The sequence below is a fragment of the Uloborus diversus genome, chromosome 7, assembly GCF_026930045.1.
Source record: "Uloborus diversus isolate 005 chromosome 7, Udiv.v.3.1, whole genome shotgun sequence".
Taxonomy (NCBI): domain Eukaryota; kingdom Metazoa; phylum Arthropoda; class Arachnida; order Araneae; family Uloboridae; genus Uloborus; species Uloborus diversus.
Genome location: NC_072737.1, coordinates 98,771,748 through 98,793,306, shown reverse-complemented (window position 1 = coordinate 98,793,306; position 21,559 = coordinate 98,771,748). Strand labels below are relative to the sequence as shown.

Genomic DNA, 21,559 nt, shown 5'->3' with positions numbered 1-21,559 from the left:
CAATTGAAAGCCATTTTCCGAAACTTCAGGCAGTATTTGACAGATTGAAAAAATATAAGTTAAAATTAAAGCCAAATAAATGCATTTTTCTGACTGAAACTGTTAAATACCTGGGTTTTAAAATTAGCAAAGGTAGAGTTTTTCCGGATCAAAAAAATATTGATATTATAAAGAATTTTCAAATTCCAAAGAATAGGAAACAAGTGAGATCTTTCTTGGGATGTATAAACTATTACAGAAAATTTATACCAAATATTGCTAGGCGGTCAGTTAGTTTAACAAATTTAACGAAAGAGAAACAGGGGTTTAAATGGAATGAACAGGCGGAGGAGGAGTTTGAGGATTTAAAACTGGCTCTGATGAATGACACCTTTTTGTATCTGCCGGATATGAAGAAAGACTTTCACTTGTATACAGATGCAAGTAAGATTGCGATAGGTTGCGTCCTGGCGCAGTTGGATACAGAAGGATTTCCACAACCCGTGGCCTTTGGAAGTAGGAAATTGAATTCTGCGGAAACTCGATATTCGACGACTGAAAGAGAGGCCTTAGCCATTGTGTATTTTGCCAATTATTTTAAACAATATCTGCTGGGGAAACGATTTTATTTGTACACGGATCATGCGCCTCTGACTAGCTGCTTTAAGCTTAAGGATTCATTCTGCAGAATAGCCCGGTGAGTTTTATCGCTTTCCCAGTTCGAATTTGAAATAAAATATTTGCCGGGGAAAATTAACACGGTGGCGGATTTTTTGTCCAGAAATGTTTCTGAATATGAGACACAAAATAGGGAGGTTCAATTCAATGAATTGAGTGAGATGGGCCCGGTTAAGGCTGAAATTTCGGTTGAAAAATTGCGGGAGGAACAGGAAAAAGATAGAGCATGTATTAGGATAAGGAACAACCTGTTAAAAAATAGCCGGATAAATCCGGATAAACTGAAATTTTTCTTAAAGGATAAAATTTTGGTATGCAGAAACAGAAATTCCAAGGGGGAAAAAGATATTAGGTACGTTGTGCCACAGTCGTTGGTGCGAAAAATATGTGAGATTTATCATGATAGTCCGCAAGCGTGTCATCCCGGGATTAAGAAAACTTTTAACAAAATCAAAAGTATGTTTTATTGGCCGAGAATGGGGGCTCAAATCGTAAACTGGGTGAAGTCGTGTCAGAGTTGTATGGAACGAAGGGCACATCTGCCAGGGTGTTTGGCTCCATTGCAGAGAGCTCCTATTCCGGCAGGTCCATTCGAAAAAGTCGCTTTCGACATAGTAGGTCCCTTGCCTGTCACTGAAAGGGGTAATAGATATATCATTACCTTTACTGACCATTTTACAAGGTGGGTAGATGCTTTCCCTGTGTCTACGATAGGCAGTGATGTCATCGCGGATGTAGCGATGCAATTCATTAGTCGTTATAGGACACCAAAAAAATTTTTTGTCAGACCGAGGGTTGAATTTGCTAAGCAATGCAATGAAGGAAGTATACCGGAGTTTGAATATAAAAAAATTAGATACCCTGGCGTGGAGACCACAGAGTAATGGGTGCGTGGAAAGATATCACAAAATGTTAGGTAATGCGCTTTCGCATATAGTAAATTCCGAACATGATGACTGGGATATAAAATTGCCCTTTGCTCTCCTGGCGTATAGAACGTCTGCACACGAGTCGACCGGTTTTGCACAGGCATGGTTGATGTATGGAAGAAATTTAAATCTGCCTCATGAGTTTCTGGAAAAGGCGACTCCCTTTTCTTATGCGGATAATATGCATTATGCTAATGAGCTACTGAAGAAATTGCATGAATCATACGCCACAGTGAGACACAATTTGGAAAATGCGGCTGAGACAAATGAAAACAGACGAGAAAGGCAAAGTAAAATACGGCAATTTAAAGTAGGGGATGAAATATTTTGGTATAATCCAGCTGTGAAGCCAGGGCGCTCAAAAAAATTGAGTGAACATAATGAAGGTCCTTTTCTAATTTCTGAAATTATCTCTCCAGTAGTGGTAAAAATTAGGCACGCAAAGAAATCAAATTACGTCAAGGTGGTACATATAGAGAATATTGCTTTGGCCACTCCCAGATTTCCCTTAGTTGACCCGGATACTGCTACCACAGATATGGGTCAAACAAGAACACAACAAGGTTGTCAAACACAACAAGAAAATACAAAAGAGGAGGGAAATTCAACTGGGAGTTTGCCTCTTGATGTCCAAATGATGCCTGGTCTCTTAGGTCGTTTTGTCCCACATGTTGTGCATCCTTATAATTTGCGGCATAGAGTGAATGGAAGAGTTGTTCAATAAAAATATACTTGTGTATATTTTTTTTGAGGGGGAGGGCATTTGTACTGCCCAAAAGCGTAGTGGCAACAGTTGGAAATGACGCAATGGATATAAGGCAGTACGAAAGAGCTGAAGTTTCCTTTTTTACGCATATCATCTCGCCTTGCGCGCGTGGCTGAAACAGCCTCTCGAGTTTCGTTAAAATGGTGAATGTGGGGATGGCCCTTTGCAAGGTTAAGTGCAGATAAATGTTCCTCGCTAAGATGTGAAGTCTCGGCATCACATAAGTGAACCAAGAATCTATCAGAGTCTTCTGCCAGACGAAATTCATCGCTGTGTCGGAAGTGGAGGCCCCATGGACCAGACCTGGGAGCTAATGAACGCATCGGATGGTTGGAAATTATAAGTCTTGTGGCCCGTGAAAATGATAGCAGGAATTGGAGTTCGGAGCTACCGGCAGCGGGCGAATCCTCAAATCATTCAGCCTACGCTAGATCTTTGAAGCAAGGTCGAATTGGTGCCTTTTGTACAGCGTGTGAGATTTTTAGTGTTTGATGCCTCGTCGTAGAATTCAACCCCTGTGAAGTAATGTTTTAATATATTACATGAGAACTTTTTAATTTGTGCAAATTGTGGTATTATGTTGTTATAGGCTAATGTTATTTTAATGTGTGTAAAATGCAAATTTCATATTAGTTAATTTTAAGCAGAGAGTTATTTGGGCTTGGTGCTTTTGTAAATATGTATAGGCGGAAACTCTGGCCGTGTAATAACTAATGTATTTTAACTTTTATTGGGGGTTAATTTTAGAGTTAGTATTTGATCAAGGAGTAGTTTTAAATTCTTTTAAAAGCACTATTCTTGCAATTGTATTTGTGTTATAATGCTGCATCTTAACCATGCCACCTAGTAAGAATAAAGCTGTTTCTTTCTTTAAAGAATTGTAATTAATGTGATCTTGGGTATGTGTTTTGGTGTTTCGCGTACTGTATGTTTCGTCAGTACAAATGATTTCAATAACCTTTGTTACTACAGCATTCAACTGAAATGGACAGTATGCAAAAAAAATTTCTTGAAAGTATTTATAGCAGAACATATTGAAAAATCCAGAAAGAACGTTAAGAATTTGAACAATGAAAAATAAAAGCATGGAATTTTTATCATTAAAATATCGCACCAACTTTATTTTATTGCTCTGCAAAAGCTGTCATTATCGGTGGAAGAGTTTCGCCAAAAATCTGTTTTTAAGGTTATGGTTTTAGTATTGTGTGAAAGAATAATGTATCTTGACAAAATTTCGCATATCAGTTAAATCACTTCCATGACGAATGAATTAAATGTATGATGATTTCTTTTGATATCCAATCATATAGTCATAGAAATAAATTATGTAGTGTTAAATGTTACTCTTGACAGTCTGTCACGTATGTGCACTATGTAACAAAAATGTCAACAAATGCCGGAAATGTCACGAAACTGAACATAATATGTACTAATGTATAGAAAAAACGGTACACAATGAATGCTGTTCGAAGCGAACCAAAAATTTATGAATTCCGAATTCAACATCGTGAAAATGGCTGCTTCAGAACAACTTACTGTGTGTTCTGCATTAATTTTTTACTTTCGTAATACTTTTTGATTTTTAATCTCTTTCTGCATGGGTCAGAATAACCAAAAGACTTTGAAAAATCTTTACAAATGAATAAAGAACAAGAAATCATACATGCGAACAAAAATTTGTCATTTCCTAAGTTCAGAAGCAATTTATACGTTACGGCGTGCGTTTGTTTTAGTTTTTTCATCCGCCATTAAACAGTGACTGCAGCCCTCCCCCCCTATAGTTTGTTGGAGTTACGAATAGAAACAATCTTATTTTATCCTAAGTCTCCTAAAACATTAAAAATAGAGCTAATTTACGTGCACGAAACCCAATTTCAAATTGATACGAGCATCGGATTAAATAAAAGTTAATAATTAAAAAAATAACAGAAATTACATTTTTGCGCCTTCATACATCTTCATTCTTCTTCAATTCAACTTGATCCGCAACATTAGGAGTTTTCGTTTTGATAATGTAATCTAGAGAAAAGTAAAAAATAAATCTACTTAACTTGAATGATTTTTACTGGAGCTAAAAAGACTAGGAATGATAACCAACAGACAAAAGAGAGAACTTGAAACTGATTTTACAATGCTAATGGTTACAACTAAGATTTGAAATAAACTTGAGGGAATTTAAGAACTCTAGAACGAAACAACGACCTATCTACACACCCCTCAACCCCAGATTCCTTATGAGTTTCGTAGCAACCTTTAGTGAACATAATTATCTCCCCTAACCTTCATTTTTCATGAGACAAACAGTCTAAAGTGGAAAAACAAATCAACGAATGTCTCGAAAAAAACTTTTTAACAAAAAAATTGAACCGCCGAAAAAACTGAAAAGCAAAAAATAATAAACCATTTTAATTAAACCTTAATAACTAAGTTCTTAAACTGATGTAAGTATACCTAAGTATATATTTTTGTAATAATTTAGAGTTTTTAATTAACCTTAATAACTCAGTTCTTAAATTAATGTAAGTATACCTAAGTAGTTTTGAGTCGGTGCCAAACAAGCAAATTAATTATTTTTGTAAAGCGTGAGGCGCAGCGGTAGCGTATGGCGACACGCCCCTTCGCCGGAAAATGCCGAGCGTTCACGAAGTTAAACCCGAACGTCGTCGAGTGGTCTCGAAGAAGCACGTGTCGAGTATTTGGCTGCTACTGAGCTTTTGCCTCATATACAACAGTCAAAATGTTTATATCATTGTTCATCATACTGAAGAAGGATTTCTCATCTTGTTAAAAGCTCAAATAAATGGTTTTGTGGGTCATAGTATTATTCAGCGTAAGTATGGCATAACAACTGTAGCCGTTAATTGCATACATGATCCTGAAGATTTTTCTCACTGGTTGTTTGCCTCTCTCGTGCGAGGTCCCAAAGGTTTTAAAGCTATAACAAGAGGTACTTTTCGTTGTATACGATCTACTAGTATTCATGATTTAATGATGGCGTGTGGAGGGAGCATTTTTTGAAACATTTATGTTTATCGCCGGACATTTCACATTACATTGCTAATTTTATTTGGTTATTTCTTTAAATTTAGGTAATTTAGGGATCTTTGTTTATTTATTGTTTGGCACCGACTCAAAACTACTTAGGTATACTTACATTAATTTAAGAACTGAGTTATTAAGGTTAATTAAAAACTCTAAATTATTACAAAAATATATACTTAGGTATACTTACATCAGTTTAAGAACTTAGTTATTAAGGTTTAATTAAAATGGTTTATTATTTTTTGCTTTTCAGTTTTTTCGGCGGTTCAATTTTTTTGTTAAAAAGTTTTTATTTTATAATTTTTTGTGGCCATAAGCTACTAATGTGGCTATAATCTGTATGCTTATATTTTTGATTACTTTTAAAATAGCTACCTACCTTACTTGAGCTATTAATATATATATATATATATAATCGTATTTTAACAATTATCTGTTGTGTTACATAAATAATTTTAAAAAAGCATTCTTTATATACTAACATGGGTAGACCTACAAAAAATGCTGCTCGGATGAGGAAAAGATGTTTAGAAGAATCTATTAATGAGAAAGAAAAAAGGTTGGAAGCAAACAGAAAGAGAATTACATTAACACGTTCACAGGAGAGTTTAGGTCAGTGCGAGGAAAGACTGTCGAGAATGAGAAGCTACAATAACGATAGGTTATTGCACGAAGGTGATAAGCAGCGCGCTCGTCGTTTAGATATGATAAGAGAGCGACTTTCAAATGAGAGTGAAGAGCAACGCGCTCATCGTTTAGATCTGATAAGAGAGCGAGTTTCAAATGAAATTGAGGACGAACGTATGCTGCGTTTGGATGCTGCTCGTAACCGTTCAGCAATGGTGGTACTTCACGAATCTTCCGAGGAGAGAACTAATCGTCTGAACGCCATGCGACAAGCAGCTCGCGAGCGAAGAAACCAGTGTAACGCAGAAAAGTATGTCACGAAAAAATAGTATGTCACCATCACTAAACTTCGCCATATTTTTTCATACAAATCCTGAATATAAAAAATGTTTGACGACTGGCACTGAAAACTAACCCTAATCACAAGTACCAGAGATTGAGAGGTCTACACTGCCGTGTGCAGGTAAAGGGCTATAACTGCAATTTTATCTTTTTTTTTTTTTTTTTTTTTTTTTTTTTTTTTTTGCATTTTGTCATCATTGTTTGTACGTTAGCTTTGTTGTACAAACTAACTTATTTGGTTTCCGCTAAAAGAAATATAATTCCAACATTTCCCAGTTGATAGTACTGAATCCAGCGCACAATTCTTCAAATATCTCGAAAACTCATTTCTGCAGATACTGTCGTTTACCTGCTCAAGACAGTACACACGAGAGACATACAAGTCTGCATCTCATTCATCGTGAGTTTTTTTTTTTTTTTTGTTATACCCAATTCAGCATCAAAAAATCTTAGAGTGAACTACTAATCGCTCCCCTTTCCCCACCCTTAGGGTAGGATTTTTTCCCTCAAATTTATATAGGAACGACTTCATGCTATACCCTTTCCAATAAAAAAAAAGAATATTCTAAATCAGACTATTCTGTAAAAAGTTATGTGTGGTCATATATAAAAAAATCTGTGAGTGAACAACAAATCTCCCCCTTTTCCCACCCTTAGGGTAGGAATTTTTTCTCCAAATTTATATGAGACCAACTTCAGGGTATAACCTTTCCAATAAAAAAAGAATTATCAAAATCGGACTATTTTGTAAAAAGTTATGTGTGGTCATACATTCGAAATCTGTGAGTGAGCAACAAATCTCCCCCTTTTCCCACCCTTAGGGTAGGAATTTTTTCTCCAAATTTATATGAGACCAACTTCAGGGTATAACCTTTCCAATAAAAAAAGAATTATCAAAATCGGACTATTTTGTAAAAAGTTATGTGTGGTCATACATTCCAAATCTGTGAGTGAGCAACAAATCTCCCCCTTTTCCCACCCTTAGGGTAGGAATTTTTTCTCCAAATTTATATGAGACCAACTTCAGGGTATAACCTTTCCAATAAAAAAAGAATTATCAAAATCGGACTATTTTGTAAAAAGCTATGTGTGGTCATACATTACAAATCTGTGAGTGAACAACAAATCAACCCCCTTTTCCCACCCTTAGGATAGGAATTTTTTTTCAAAATTTTTATGGGACCACCTTCGGGGTATACCCTTTCCAATAAAAAAAGAATTATCAAAATCAGAATGTTCTGTAAAAAGTTATGCGTGGTCATACATTAAAAAAAAAAAAATATACGTGTCGAATTGAGAACCTCCTCCGTTTTTTCGTCGGTTAAAAAATCGATATATAGAGATTTTTTCGATATATAGAAACAATTTTTCTATGTAATGAACATAGAAATTTGCTGGAATTTCGATATATAGAAAATTTCGATATGTGGAAGTTCGATATATGGAGGTTCGACTGTATATACAAGCATAGGCGGATTTACGGGGGTGCTAGGGGGTGCGCCGCACCCCCAAAATTTTTGGTTGGATTTTGAAAAAAAATTAGTTTAGTATATTTCACTCAGAAACGCAGTTGGGGGAAACAAATTCATAGCTGCTATACTAGTAAATTTACTTGAATCCAGTGTATCACCACACGTCGCTTGTGCAAGAAAAACATAACTGTGCTCATATTAAGAATTAAATTAATTTTATCCATTTGGAAAAAAAACACCTAATAAATAATTTCATGCAAATAAAGAAACTTCTCAAACAATTTATTGTTCAGTGCTGTGTTATTGTATAGAATAATTGCATATTCTGTAATTGGGTATTTATTCGTATATCAATACAAATTCTTCTATTTTAAAGCAACAATGGCTAATAAGGTAAAAAAAAAAAAAAAAAAAAAAAAAAAAAACGTGGCTATTGCAAGACTCTTGATCAATAAAATCTACACCGAAACCAACCGAAACCCAACAATTTTAAGGTAAATAATCAAAATTTTGAAGGAGGACTTCCGGACATTTTGCTGCAGTTGTGCATCCAGGGAGGAAGGGGCACAAGACTGGTGACCCTCCCCACAAAATGCTGAGTCGATGTTTTTAAAAAAATGTTCATTATTATTGAAGAGAAGAAAAGATCTCATTTTGGGAAAACGCAGTTATGTTACAAAAAAAAAAAAGAATGTTGGGAAAAAATTTTAATTTCTCTTTCAAAAAGAAACATTGACATAAATTTTTTCAACAGCTTCAGATTATTGGCGGCGAATTGTCTTTCATATCTCCCGCTCCTTTTTTTTCTATTTCGTTTTAATTTTTTCTATTAGTCCTCAAAATGTTTCTTCTCCAAAGTCCTTTTTCTCCAGTTAAAGTTATTACAGAGTACCTCAAATTTCGTTTCTTGGGCTTCACTTTCGCAAAATTTCCAAGGAATATCTTCTAATCACCTAAATACATCGAAAATCGTTTAAAATTGCGTTTTTGGAGCTTCAGTTTTGAAAAACTGCAGTGTCCCTAACGTTACCAAATATGGTCTTACACTCATGTGTTTTTATTTTGGACTTTAATTTTGGAAAATATTCGAACAAGGGCCTCTGATCCCCCTTTGTCTATTATCATCAAAGAGTGCTAATATTTTGGTTTTGAAAACTACTATTTCGAAATACTTAAGTGGGAGAATCCTTTTTTTTTTTTTTTTAATATCATGAATTATTGCAGAACAACTTCATTTTTAAGACTTCATCGAAAATTTTCCAGGGGAGAGCTCCAGAACACCCCATCCGGTAACAGCATCAAAAATTGTCCTCGTAGTATTTTTGAAACTTCAATTACGAAAAGTTAAAGAGGTAGCGTGGGGAAGATGGTTACGTATTTCTATCTGCTTTTCAAAAAATCGATTTGGAGACAGTCTATGAGTCTCATTCATAACCCAGACTATAAATAAGAACTATAATCACATTTATAAGACTAAAATTTCTGAAAATAGCCTTGGAACCACACGTACCTTTCTTGCCTCTAAAATATCACCAAGAACTGTAAAACTGCGTTTTCAAAACTACTATTTCAAATTTTTTCTGGGGCGTGAATCCCATTCCAAACCAGTAGCTAGATTCACCCTGTGCTTTTAATATCGACTTTCGTTTAAGACTTTTTCTGCAGTTTAAAATGTTAAGAATTGCCCATCCCCTAATCTTACTTAATATGGTTTACATCGCGTTTTTTAGACTTAAAAGTGTGTCCCGCCTTAAAATTATTTTCTGATTTCGCCACTGCCTTGTTATTCCGGGAATACCCCCCCCCCTCCTCAGATCCCTGTTACTGTTGCACCCCCAAATATTTCGGCCTAAATCCGCCTATGTATACAAGTGTGGATGGGTGGAAAAAAAACTCAGCATTCATTCGGGGGTGAGCAAAATGGAAATCAAGGTCGATTTTTGAGTGAAAAATTCTTCGCTAATACAATGCTGCCTTTTTTGTAAAAGGAATTTAAATGAGCTTATGGATAAAAAGCATCCGACATAAGCTATTTGATGTTGTTATTTCTTTAGTTAATGTATTTAGTTAGTGTTGAACTAGTGGTAAAACTTGATAAGATAAGTATCAGAACTTAAAAGAATTAAAACAGATCGTTTTTTTATAAACAATTTTTTTTTTACCAGTGCAACACTTTGTAAACATTCTGTAATTTTGCCTCATAATAATTAATTTCCAGTTGCCACACGACGAAGCACACATATCGACGTGTATTTATTCGCAACTCCAACAAACTATAGGGGACGCTGCAGCCACTGTTTGATGGCGGATGAAAAAGGTAAAACAAACGCACGCCGTAACGTATAAGTTGCTTATAATAAGCTAAGTAAATGACAGAAATTTTTGATCGTATGTATGATTTTTTTGTTCTTCATTCTTTTGAAAAGATTTTTCAAAGTCATTTGGTTATTCTGATCCATGTAGAAAGAGATGAGAAATCAAAAAGTATTACAAAAGTAAAAAAAATAATGCAAAACACACAATAAGTTGTTCTGAAGCAGCCATTTTCACGACGTTGAATTCGATCATGGCCGCATGGCCCCACTTAATTCTTATTTCTTTGAATCGGTTTATTTTAATTCTCTCTGCTTCTTATATGTTTCTATTTCTCATTCTCAACTAAGTGATAAAATTCTGTCATTCTATGCTGTGTGAATCATGTACAAAATGCTCACGGATATGTAGCGGCAGTTCTCTGTTTTAAATCATCATGCATTTAGTTCATTCATCATGGAAATGATTTAACTGATAATCGAAATCTTGTCAAGATACATTATTCTTTAACACAGCCTAAAACCATAACCCTAAACAGATTTATTTTGGCGAAACTCTTCCACCGATAATGACAGCTTTTGCAGAGCAATAAAGTAAAGTTGGTGCAATATTTTAGCGATACAAATTCCAAGCTTTTATTTTTTATTGTTAAAATTCTTAACTTTCTTTCTGCATTTTTCAATCCGTTCTTCGATAAATATTTTCAAGAATATTTATTTGCATACTGTCCATTTCAGTTAGATGCTGGTTATATAAAAAATTATGCGGAATTAGGTTAAGGAAAAACAATAATTTTTCAGCATGGACCTAGTGTCCAGCCAATGTTAATAAGTCCGCTTTTTTACATGAGAAATGAAAAACTAATATTTATTCAAATTCACTCAGAACAAGGTAAATAAAATGTGTGCACACAGTTTTTTAGCAGTTATTTTTGATGTTACGTTGTTGCGAATAACGATTCCAAATGATGAATTAGGCAAATAAAAAAAATACACATAACAAACTGCTTGTTTTGTCCAAAATGGAACACGTAGAACGTTAAGTTTTATCTTTTTCGGCAATTTTATAAATCACCACAAGGTAGCGTATTCGAGCTCCGGAGTTGCGAATAGCGCTTTTATTGAATTTTTACTTTTTGAAAGTTTAAATAGTTTTTCGGTGTAGCGGACAGGAAAACCTTCCATCGTGATAACAAATACAGCGAAGTCTTGCTGTATTTATGTATCGAAAGAAGAAATGAAAAATAATAACTTTAACTTTAATTTCGAATTCCATAGAGCATAGACCATAGACTAATAATAAGAGTAGACCGAGCTTTCTCATTCTTGCTGATGAAGAAAATTGGTTCATAGATGTATCACGTGACTAGTGGAAGGGCTTGGCGAAGACTTTGGCAGCATGGTTGCTAGATGGAAACATTATCTATAGTTTGGCACTCGACATGTATTTTAAGACGTAATGTGTTTTCATTATAATTTTTTTCCAGGTGCTGAGATTGAACTGTTTTTCTTTCAGTTATACATTATTTTGACATTAGTAATTAGTTTTTGATCACAGTTTTCAGTAACTTTTATTTCATTCGGAACTGCTACGTCAGCGTTGGCGTAAACGTAATGGCGTAAACGTTTTGCGTCAAGGCAAAAATGTACTAATCGGTATCTTAAATTGAAATTGTAAGTAAAAATCTTACCGTTTGCCGATTCTTTTTCGGCGCTTGCATCTTTAATTGCTAAAAGAGTTATTGAAATTGACTAAAGAAAGTGCACAGTACTATCTAAACGAAAAACTCACTATATTAACAAAATATTTACATCTTAGAATAACAAATTTACAAATCGGACTCCATAAAAGATCATTCTTCCGTGTTCCATCAATTCTATTTATTTTATTTCTCGCGAGCGTTGATCGTCTGCTACGCTCAACGCCCGCTGTTGCTAGGATATCCACCAGTCACATGGTTTGGTTTATGAGCAGCAAAAGGGTTGCCATAGCTCGGTCTACTCTTATTATTAGTCTATGGCATAGACTAATAATAAGAATAGACCGAGCTATGGCAACCCTTTTGCTGCTCATAAACTAAAACATGTGACTAGTGGATATCCTAGCAACAGCAGGCGTTGATCGTAACAGACGATCAACGCCCACGAGAAATAAAATAAATAGAATTGATGGAACACGGAAGAATGATCTTTTATGGAGTCCGATTTGTAAATTTGTTATTCTAAGTTGTAAATATTTTGTTAATACAGTGAGTTTTTCGTTTAGATAGTACTGTGCATTTTCTTTAGTCAATTTCAATAACTCTCTAAAGATGCACGCGCTCAAAAAGAATCGGCAAACGGTAAGATTTTTACCTACAATTTCAATTCGCAACTCCAACGAACTATAGGGGGCACTGAAGTCACTGTCTAATGGCGGATTTAAAAACCAAAACAAACGCACATGGTAACGAAGAAAATGCTAAAAGTGTTGTGATTTTTGTTCGTACGTATGATTTTTTCGCTTTATTCTTTTTAAATTAATTTTCAAAGTCTTGTGGATATTCTGGCCCACGTAGAAAGAAATGAGAATTCAAGAAGCATTACTAAACGTCAAAGATTAATGCAAACTACGTAGTTCGTAGTTCTAAGCAGCTATTTCCACGATGTTGAATTTGATATTTATCAATTCTTGATAAAGCTAAATAATAATTGTGCCCTGACAAGAATAACAATTAATGCTAGAAAATTCAATATGACATTACAAATTGTTATCGAAAGAAGATGATACTTTTTTGCCTTGCTTGGCTAGCGCTTATTGTTTTCCATTTGTAGCCGAGTTATTTCTTTCGAATTCCCGAATCGGTTAATTTAAAAATTTTCTGTTTCGATTTTTCTAATTTCTGAGTTACGATTTAATTGTGTCATGTTATGCAAATCATCAACAAAATTCTCACGGATATATGGTGGTAGTTTTATTTTCAGTTGATTGACCATTATTTCTTTTCACTTATCGAATTCTGTAATCTTACTACCATTTTATTCCACTCATGATAAAAATTAAAAATGGTTTAACTAAAAACGCGAAATCTCGCCAAGGCTACTTTCCTCGCACTATACTAAAACTAATAACCCTAAACAAATTTGGCGAAACTTTTCAGCTGAGAATAAAAGGAATAAAGTTTCTCGGTTATTCATTTTGTTCTACGATAATATATTCAAGAAAATATTTTGCATACTGTCCATTCCAACTAAATGCTGCTGTAAAATATGGTAAGTTTAATTATTTTAAGATTTAAAAAAACCCCATATTCTTACAAATTCATACAAAACAATAAAAATTTTTACCTTGTATAATGTTATCCAAGTTTGTTAATCCAGAATTTTCGCTTTCACCAATTACTAAGGAAATAATGAAAACTAACATTATTTTGAGAAGCTCGAGAATACTACTAAGGGACGAATTAATTTCTGTAGCTGAAAGCAAATTAAGACACACAGATTGCGTTAATAAATACTCAGAACAAACTGCCTGTGTTTATGTCAACAGACACACGTGGAACGCAACGTGGCAATGTTTTAGTTTCATTTGCAGTTTTGTAAATCACCGCAAGGTAGCGTATTCGAGCGCTGGAGTTCCGAATTTAAGATACCGATTAGTACATTTTTGCGTTAACGCAAAACGTTTACGCCATTACGTTCACGCCAACGCTGACGTAGCAGTTCCAAATGAAATAAATGTTACTGAAAACTGCGATCAAACACTAATTACTAATGTCAAAATAATGCATAACTAAAAGAAAAACAGTTCAATCTCTGCACCTGGAAAAAAATTATAATGAAAACACATTACGTCTTAAAATACATGTCGAGTGCCAAACTATAGATAATGTTGCCATCTAGCAACCATGCTGCCAAAGTTTTCGCCAAGCCTTCCACTAGTCACATGATGTATCCATGAACCAATTTGTTCATCATAAAGTCTGGGAAAGCTCGGTCTACTCTTATTATTATAGTATATGCCATAGAGAGTAATTTAACAAAGATAGTGGTATAAGGTTGTGAGTTAAAAAGGCGCTTGAATATTTTGGTGATTTATTGTAAATAAATGTACATATTTATGTTTTTAAATTCTATGGCTTATTATTTTTATTTATTCAACCTTCTGATTAATTGTTTGAGGTTCGATAATAATACTTTCGACAATCATCAAGCAATGGCATCCGCCAACACACAACTTCTTGGTGTAAATCGAAACATGTATTACTACATGCACGATGATATTTTGAACTATACTTTTGGTGAGTAAGCAACATGAGCGATAGATAGTACTGTGCATTTTCTTTAGTCAATAGCATCATTTCTGATCTTGATAGCATCAATCAACATTTAAGATAGTTTCACGTGTTTTCAAACAATTATATAGGCATCATCAATGTTGGAAGATGGTATTAATAAAAAAAAGTGTTTTTTAAAGTTTAGTGATCTTACATTTTCCTCTCCAACAGTGAAACCAAGGCTTCACTCGAGGTGCGTCTTATCAGGCTCAGTCATTTCCCAAAAGATCAAAGGCGCCGACTTGCTCGCAAGAGTGTGCTGTAGTATAACTGGGCGATCCTTTGTTTACATTAGTTAACATATTATTTCTGCTGTTAAAAGGGAGTTTTTTTCTATCTTTAACATAAAATTTCATTGATATGGTTAACCGATGAGTAGTACAGGGCGAATTGATGCCGGAACAGCGTATCAGTTCTGTTTTTCAGGGGATTTTTTTTTTTTTTCTTTTCAGGTAAAGCTAGTCCCAACTCAATATTCAACTATTTCTCATTGGCTTTCGCTTCTAGCAAAATGTACGGATTCATCCCTGAAGTTTCAGTCTTATTTTAAATTAAATAAAATAAATACTATTTGCATTATTTTGGGATTACGCAGGGCATGATTACCGCACCGGCATCCTAGGCCTGGATCAGGGGCCCCCTCTTCCTTAGGGGCCCAAATGTTTTTAAAAATTTATGAATCACAATGAAAAATCATGTATTTTTGTGAAAATAATCAAATTCCTCTTTTGGATAAATGTTAAACATTATTTTAACATTATTTCGCTTTGACTGAAAGTGATGAATACAAGGGCGCCTTCAAAGCATTGTGAGCCTTGGGCCTCACGTTTAGTTAGTCGGGCCCTGGGATTACGTCTAACATTTGAGACATTTAAGGTGAGTTAATATCGAGAACGGTTTAAACATTACTCTTCTAGGAAGGAATACTTGCTGTTTATAAATTATAGCCTTTTACTGCATATTTAAAAGAGGTATTTAATGGTACAATCGCCAAGATTTTGACAATAATCATTTTATTTCACTATATCGGTATGGTGCAATACATATTCTCTCTTTGGATATTATTTCGTTATAGGCACGTCACTTGACTTGGCGAGTTTTCTCTCTACCTTGGCGAAAACTGAAAAAAATTACTTACATCATCGTCGGCGAAAATTAAAAAGTAAAGCTTGCATCGTCATATCCATGTTATGAATGCTCCTTTTTCTAATTTTAAAAATTTACTCACTTTCAATTTCTATTTATGACTCAGTTAACTTATTCAGCTGATTATGTCACATAGTGACGGAGAACTTGGCGAAATATATTGATTTGGCGAAATATTTTAACGAGATTTCTAATGTTATTTTAAAAGCTCGTTTTTTATTTGGCGAATTATTTTACTTCGTTTTGATTAAAAATCCAAGAAAAAGACAAAAATAGCATATTGTTTCGACAAATAAATAAATTAGATCATCGAAAAGCATTCAAAGTTTAAATAAATCCCATTAAATGAAACGAGACACGCGCGAAACGACATTAAAATTAACGACATTTCAGTAAAATGTAGAATAATCCGCTAAACAAGCTATGTTTGACAATTTAAAAAAAACTTCATTTTATTGAAACCAAAAAAAAAAAAAAAAAAATATATGGGGACATTAAATAAAATGAAAAGTAATCGCCCAGATTTGAAATGCTTCGTGACGCACATATGCACTGGTGTGCAAAAATTAAGGACGAGACGGTTTTTTCAATATAACTTTGTACAAAAGCTTTCCAAATCAACACATTTAATACCGTAAGATCCCCAATACGTAAGGACATGTGTAATGTAAGCAACACTTTCTAAAAGAGAAATCAGAGGGAAAAAAAGAAGCTTTATTGAAAAAGTAGCATGGAGCGCAATGCGACTGACGGCCGGAACATCCCTGTGATGGGTGTCCAGCAAGAAACATCCGGTCTTTAGTAGGGGATATGATCTCCCCCGACTGCTAGGCAGGTTTCACAGCGTCTGCTCATGCTGAGAATGAGGGTGTCGATGAGTTGTTGAGGCATTGCTGCCCATTCGTCTTACAGCGCCAATCGAAGCTCCCGAATCGTTACTGGTGGTAAGGTACGAGCTGCCAAGCGTCTGCCTAGAAAATCCCATACATGCTCGATGGGATTGAGATCCGGAGATCGTGCCGGCCAATCCATACGTTCAATATCCTCACTCTCTAAGAGCTGTTCGGCAGCTACTGTGCGATGACATGGTGCATTGTCGTCCATGAAAAGGAACTGCGGACCCATAGCGCCTCTAAAAAGACGCATATACGGAAGAAGAATCTCGTTACAATAACGGGTCCCGTTGACTGAACGTACGTCGAAGATGTGAAGGTCTGTACTACTACCAAGCACGATGCCTCCCCAAACGAGAACACCGCGACCTCCATACCTGTTCCTTTCAATGATGTTCGAGGGATGATTGCGGCTTCCCCGCTCTCTCCAGATGAGTATGCGATGAGAATCGCTACTCAGATTGAATCTGCTCTCATCTGTAAAGCGTACTCGTCCCCATTCATTGTCTCTCCAATTCCGGTGTTCCCGGCACCACAGAGAACGCCTTCTCCGATGGGCAGGCGTTAGAGGTACACGCCGTATAGGGCGTCGTGCAAACGGACCACCACCGTGCAGTCTTCTGGCCACGGTAAAACGCGATATCGGTCGTCCAGTCGCCTGTGCCGTGTGTCTAGCGATTTCTCCCGCTGTCTGCCGCCTATTTCTTCTGGCCTGTAAGACAATATACCGGTCATCTGCGGGTGTGATTCCTCGTGGACGACCACTACTGAACCCCCGGATAGCTGTTCCTGTAGTTTGAAATTGTCTCCAAAGTCGTGAAACGATGCTGTGAGCAATTCCGAACTCTGCAGCCACATTTGTCACACTGCGGCCTTCCTCCAACTTCCCAATGATTCGACCTCGGGTAAAAGCATCCAGATGTCGTCTAACAGATTGATTATTCGCCATTTCTCGCTGAGGCAGCAGCTCGGTGTGATTTTAACTGCTATACGGCCCCAGCGTGCAATCTCTTTGCCAGAAATACTGATCTTACACCGACAACATGCTTTATACTACTCAGACACTCCCCCATTACGTCTGCCTGCATATCTGCGCATGTGCTACCGTACATCACCTTTCTTAATCTCCTGATTGGTCTTTCTGTCCGCTCTGCCTCTTCGTTCAGCTGGATACGCTAATTTTCCGACTTCGTCTTTAAATTTTGCACACCAGCGTATATGCACGTATAGTCGGGTCGAAAAAAAAAACCTCGACAATCATTCGGGGTTGAGCAAAATGGAAATTAAGGCCGATTTTTGAGTGAAATTTTTTTTGCGACAGCAATACTTCCTTTTTACTTCCTTTTACAACAAAGAAAGTATTGTATTCGCAAAAAGATTTTCACCCAAAAATCGACCTTAATTTCAATTTTGCTCACTCCCAAATGAATGTTGAGTTTTTTTTTTCAACCCGACCACACGTGGATATGTGCCTAGGAACGTACAAACACCCGAAATATCCATTTTGACGATCCCCGAGTTAATTACAACGAGTTTTCTCGTGACGTCTGTATGTACGTATGTATGTGCGTATGTGCGTATGTATGTCGCATAACTCAAAAACGGAATGTCCTAGAGGGTTGAAATTTGGTACGTAGACTGCTCGTGGGGTCTATTTGTGCACCTTTCTTTTTGGTTGCATTCGTATGTTCCAAAGGGGGGCTTTTGCCCCATTTTGGGGGGAAATCATTGTTAATTTCGATGTAAACTCAAGTGGTGTTATAATTTGGCGGACAGTCTTTTGGTCGCCAAGTTTTGTCACCAACTTGGCGATAAATTTGGCAATTTTTTTTTTTTAAATCCGGTATCAATTTGGCCACTGTTGGTGATATTTAGAGAGTTAACAATTGAATCACATTAAAATTGCCAATAATGGGAAAATGACATTAAATTGGAGTAAAAGGAAGTCATGTGAGGCACACATCAGCTCGTTTTTTTGGACCAATCACGATTGCTTATTGTTCTCATTTGACTGAAATTGCCGTTACGCTGATTTTATTTTCCCCCCACCTCCCTCTGCAGCACCACCGTCTCGGCCCCTCCCGATGCTGCTCCTCTGGCAAAAATCTTCGCCTGCGTCCATATCTAACATACATACTCCTGCACACACACATATACAAACACACTCATGCCTGCACACTGACAAAAACACACACGCACGCACACATACACCCACGCATACATACACACTTACATACACACATACTCATGCTTGTATACAGACACAAACACACACGCATACACACACATACCTATACACACTCATGCCTCTACACAAACACACATGTCTACACACACATACACACTCGTGATTGCGAAAAACATAATTTAAATTCAAAAATCCATAATTCAAATTAATTTATCCTTTTTTTTTTTTTTTTTTTTTGAGCAATCACGATTGCTTATTGCTTTTATTTGACTGTTTTGATGTCCTATAATTTTGTTTTCCCACCAGCATCACCATCGACCGACCGCCTCACGATGCTGCTCCTCTAGCGAAAACCGTCTCCAGGTTGCGTCCATATCCTACACACACACGCATACATACACGCACGTACACACACACACAACAAACATATACATGCAGACACCCACACATACACCCACACCTACACACAACTACCCACACACTCATACATGCACACAGACACAAACACATATGCCTGCACACACATACACATTCCTCCCCCCCCACACACAGTCATACACACAACTACCCACACACTCATAGCTGCACACAGACACAAACACACATGCCTACACACATACATATACCCCACACACAAACACACATACCCCTCCCCCCCCCTCCAAACCCACAAAACACACACGCCTACATACACACACACACTCTTGGCGTAAAAGGAAGCCATGTGATGCACACATCAGCTCGTTTTTTTTTTTTTTTTTTTTTTGAGGGGGGGGGGGATTATTTTTTTGCAGGTATTTTATTGACATTAATGGTAAAGCTAAGCAAAAAAAAAAAATAAATAAATAATAATGGTTCGATTCGTCCTTCTTTGGAGCGGTTGGCACCAAAAATGCGAAGTACAGCTACGCAGATGTATAAATATGTTTATTAAGTGTACTGATTAAGAAAATTCATTAAAAAGAAAAACAAAAACAAAATACTTCAGATTTAAATGTAATTCTTTCTTTTTATTTTGATACTTATTCTAAAAATTTTACTTCACAATCATTATACACTTCTGCTTGTGTACCTTACGTAGTTCGGAGAAGATTGAGACGATTTTCAACTTCGCACCAGTGATCTAATAATAACTTTTCCATTTCCCCATTTCTTAATGGTGGTATTTTGTTTTTAAGATCTGTCCCATAGATTGCTATTTGTCGAAATTATTGAACTAATGTAAGAATCAGAACTCACACATATATCTATATTTTTTAATATTTATTTGACTAGAATTTAAAAACTTAATTTTTCTATCTAGTTACAGCCAAAATACTTTTCAAAATATGACTAATTTTCCGTTCCTATTAAATCCAGCTTTCTGAAAATGGTTCTGTACAGTCAGACCGCAGAACCCTGACGTTACGAGGCAACAGTCCTTTCGAACGGATAAGTGAAGTTTAGAGTAACAATTCACTTTGAGGTCAATAGATGGCATTTGAAGACTCAGTTCGCGAACAGTGGGTGAAGTGGTGATAATTCTCCGACCACGATTTCTGGAAATTCTTACGTCTCCCCAACTGCCCTGCTTGATGAGCGTCCCTGCAATTATCCAGATATTTTCACCATTTTGTCCGGTTTTGTGGACATAGCCGTCGACCATGCTGTCACATTTCTCGCGAGCCTGTTCTGAAACTGTGTAAGAGTCATAAAATATGTTCAAGGAATCGTCATTTTCCAACCCAAAGAGCCTCTCTGCCGTGGTCTTGGTTCCAGATTCATCGACTACGTACACCAGACTGTGCATCGAAGAAGAGAACACGACTCCCTTTCTGCAAATTTTAACCTTTCGACCGTTGCCTGTCGCTATGTGTACGTTGGCACCTTCTTGGAATACGCGGCCATTAGGATGGAGGACAAAACTCTTGCTACCACTGGCATTTATCACTGCAGAACAAGCTGCTGGTGTGTTCTGGACATAGATCGCACCGTTCGCGGTTAGGTCTACCCTCACCATATGCTTCAACAAGATGGCTACTGAGCCATGTTCCGTAACCGTTGGTTTTCCGTATTGCAATTGGCTTTCAGCAGCTGATTTTTCATTTACAGCGCTGGATTGTCCTTTATAAGGGGTTTGGATGCAAGGGTAAGGTGATGCAGCTGTTGATGAGGTTAAGAAAAATGGGAATGGTTCAGCAGGTCCATTCCAACAATCACTATTTGAATCCAGAACGCTACTCAAAGTCTCGTTTGACTGCTCGTACTCATCTATTATCGTTAGATTCGAAAAGCTGTAGGGGTCGAACGCTTGGTTGTTGTAGTATGGAGGAATGGGGGAAGCCAGTACCATTTGTGGAACATACGGTCCGAGCATGCAAGGTGGATCCAAATTATACAGAATTGGAGGAACTCCTTGTACAGATGCTGAGTTATCTTCTGTCGTTTGAGGAGGCAGCGTGTAATTTGATTTTAGCTTGTTCATTCTGATAATTACGTGAAATAATTTTGCTTTCAAATGCTTGAAAACTCGTTGTTTTTAGCTGTGTAAATCTTATCGCGAAGACATGAAGATCTCCTAAAAGAAAAAATATTTTGAATGAGAAAAAAATTAAACATTTTTAGTCAATACTTTCTTTTGCACAATTTAATATCCAACTAGAGTGAGGTGGCTTCCTTCAGTCAAAAGTACTACTTTCAGTCATTGAAATAGATGGAATGAGCAAAAAAAAAAAAAAAAAATATGGACCCAGAAAATACTTTCATTTTTCCAACAGTTTTTTTTTTAATTAATTTTTTAAAATGTCCGATTTTTCAAACAAGGCGTGGTCTTGCTGACGCCACAAATGATGCAATTTGCCACATCTTTCTACCACGTTTCCACGTTATG

The 21,559-nt window shown here is 36.3% G+C and overlaps 1 protein-coding gene across 1 annotated transcript; it reads right to left on the bottom strand.

Annotated features, from left to right (window-relative positions):
• Positions 1-20,011: 20,011 nt before the first annotated feature.
• On the bottom strand, positions 20,012-21,154 carry LOC129226810 (uncharacterized). Its single transcript, XM_054861438.1, has one exon. It carries the CDS (start codon positions 21,152-21,154, stop codon positions 20,012-20,014), a length of 1,143 nt encoding a protein of 380 aa, XP_054717413.1.
• Positions 21,155-21,559: the final 405 nt, after the last annotated feature.

Bases quoted from the DNA above. Each gene is read 5' to 3' on its own strand.
- LOC129226810 (XM_054861438.1), bottom strand. From the start codon at position 21,154: ATGAACAAGCTAAAATCAAATTACACGCTGCCTCCTCAAACGACAGAA.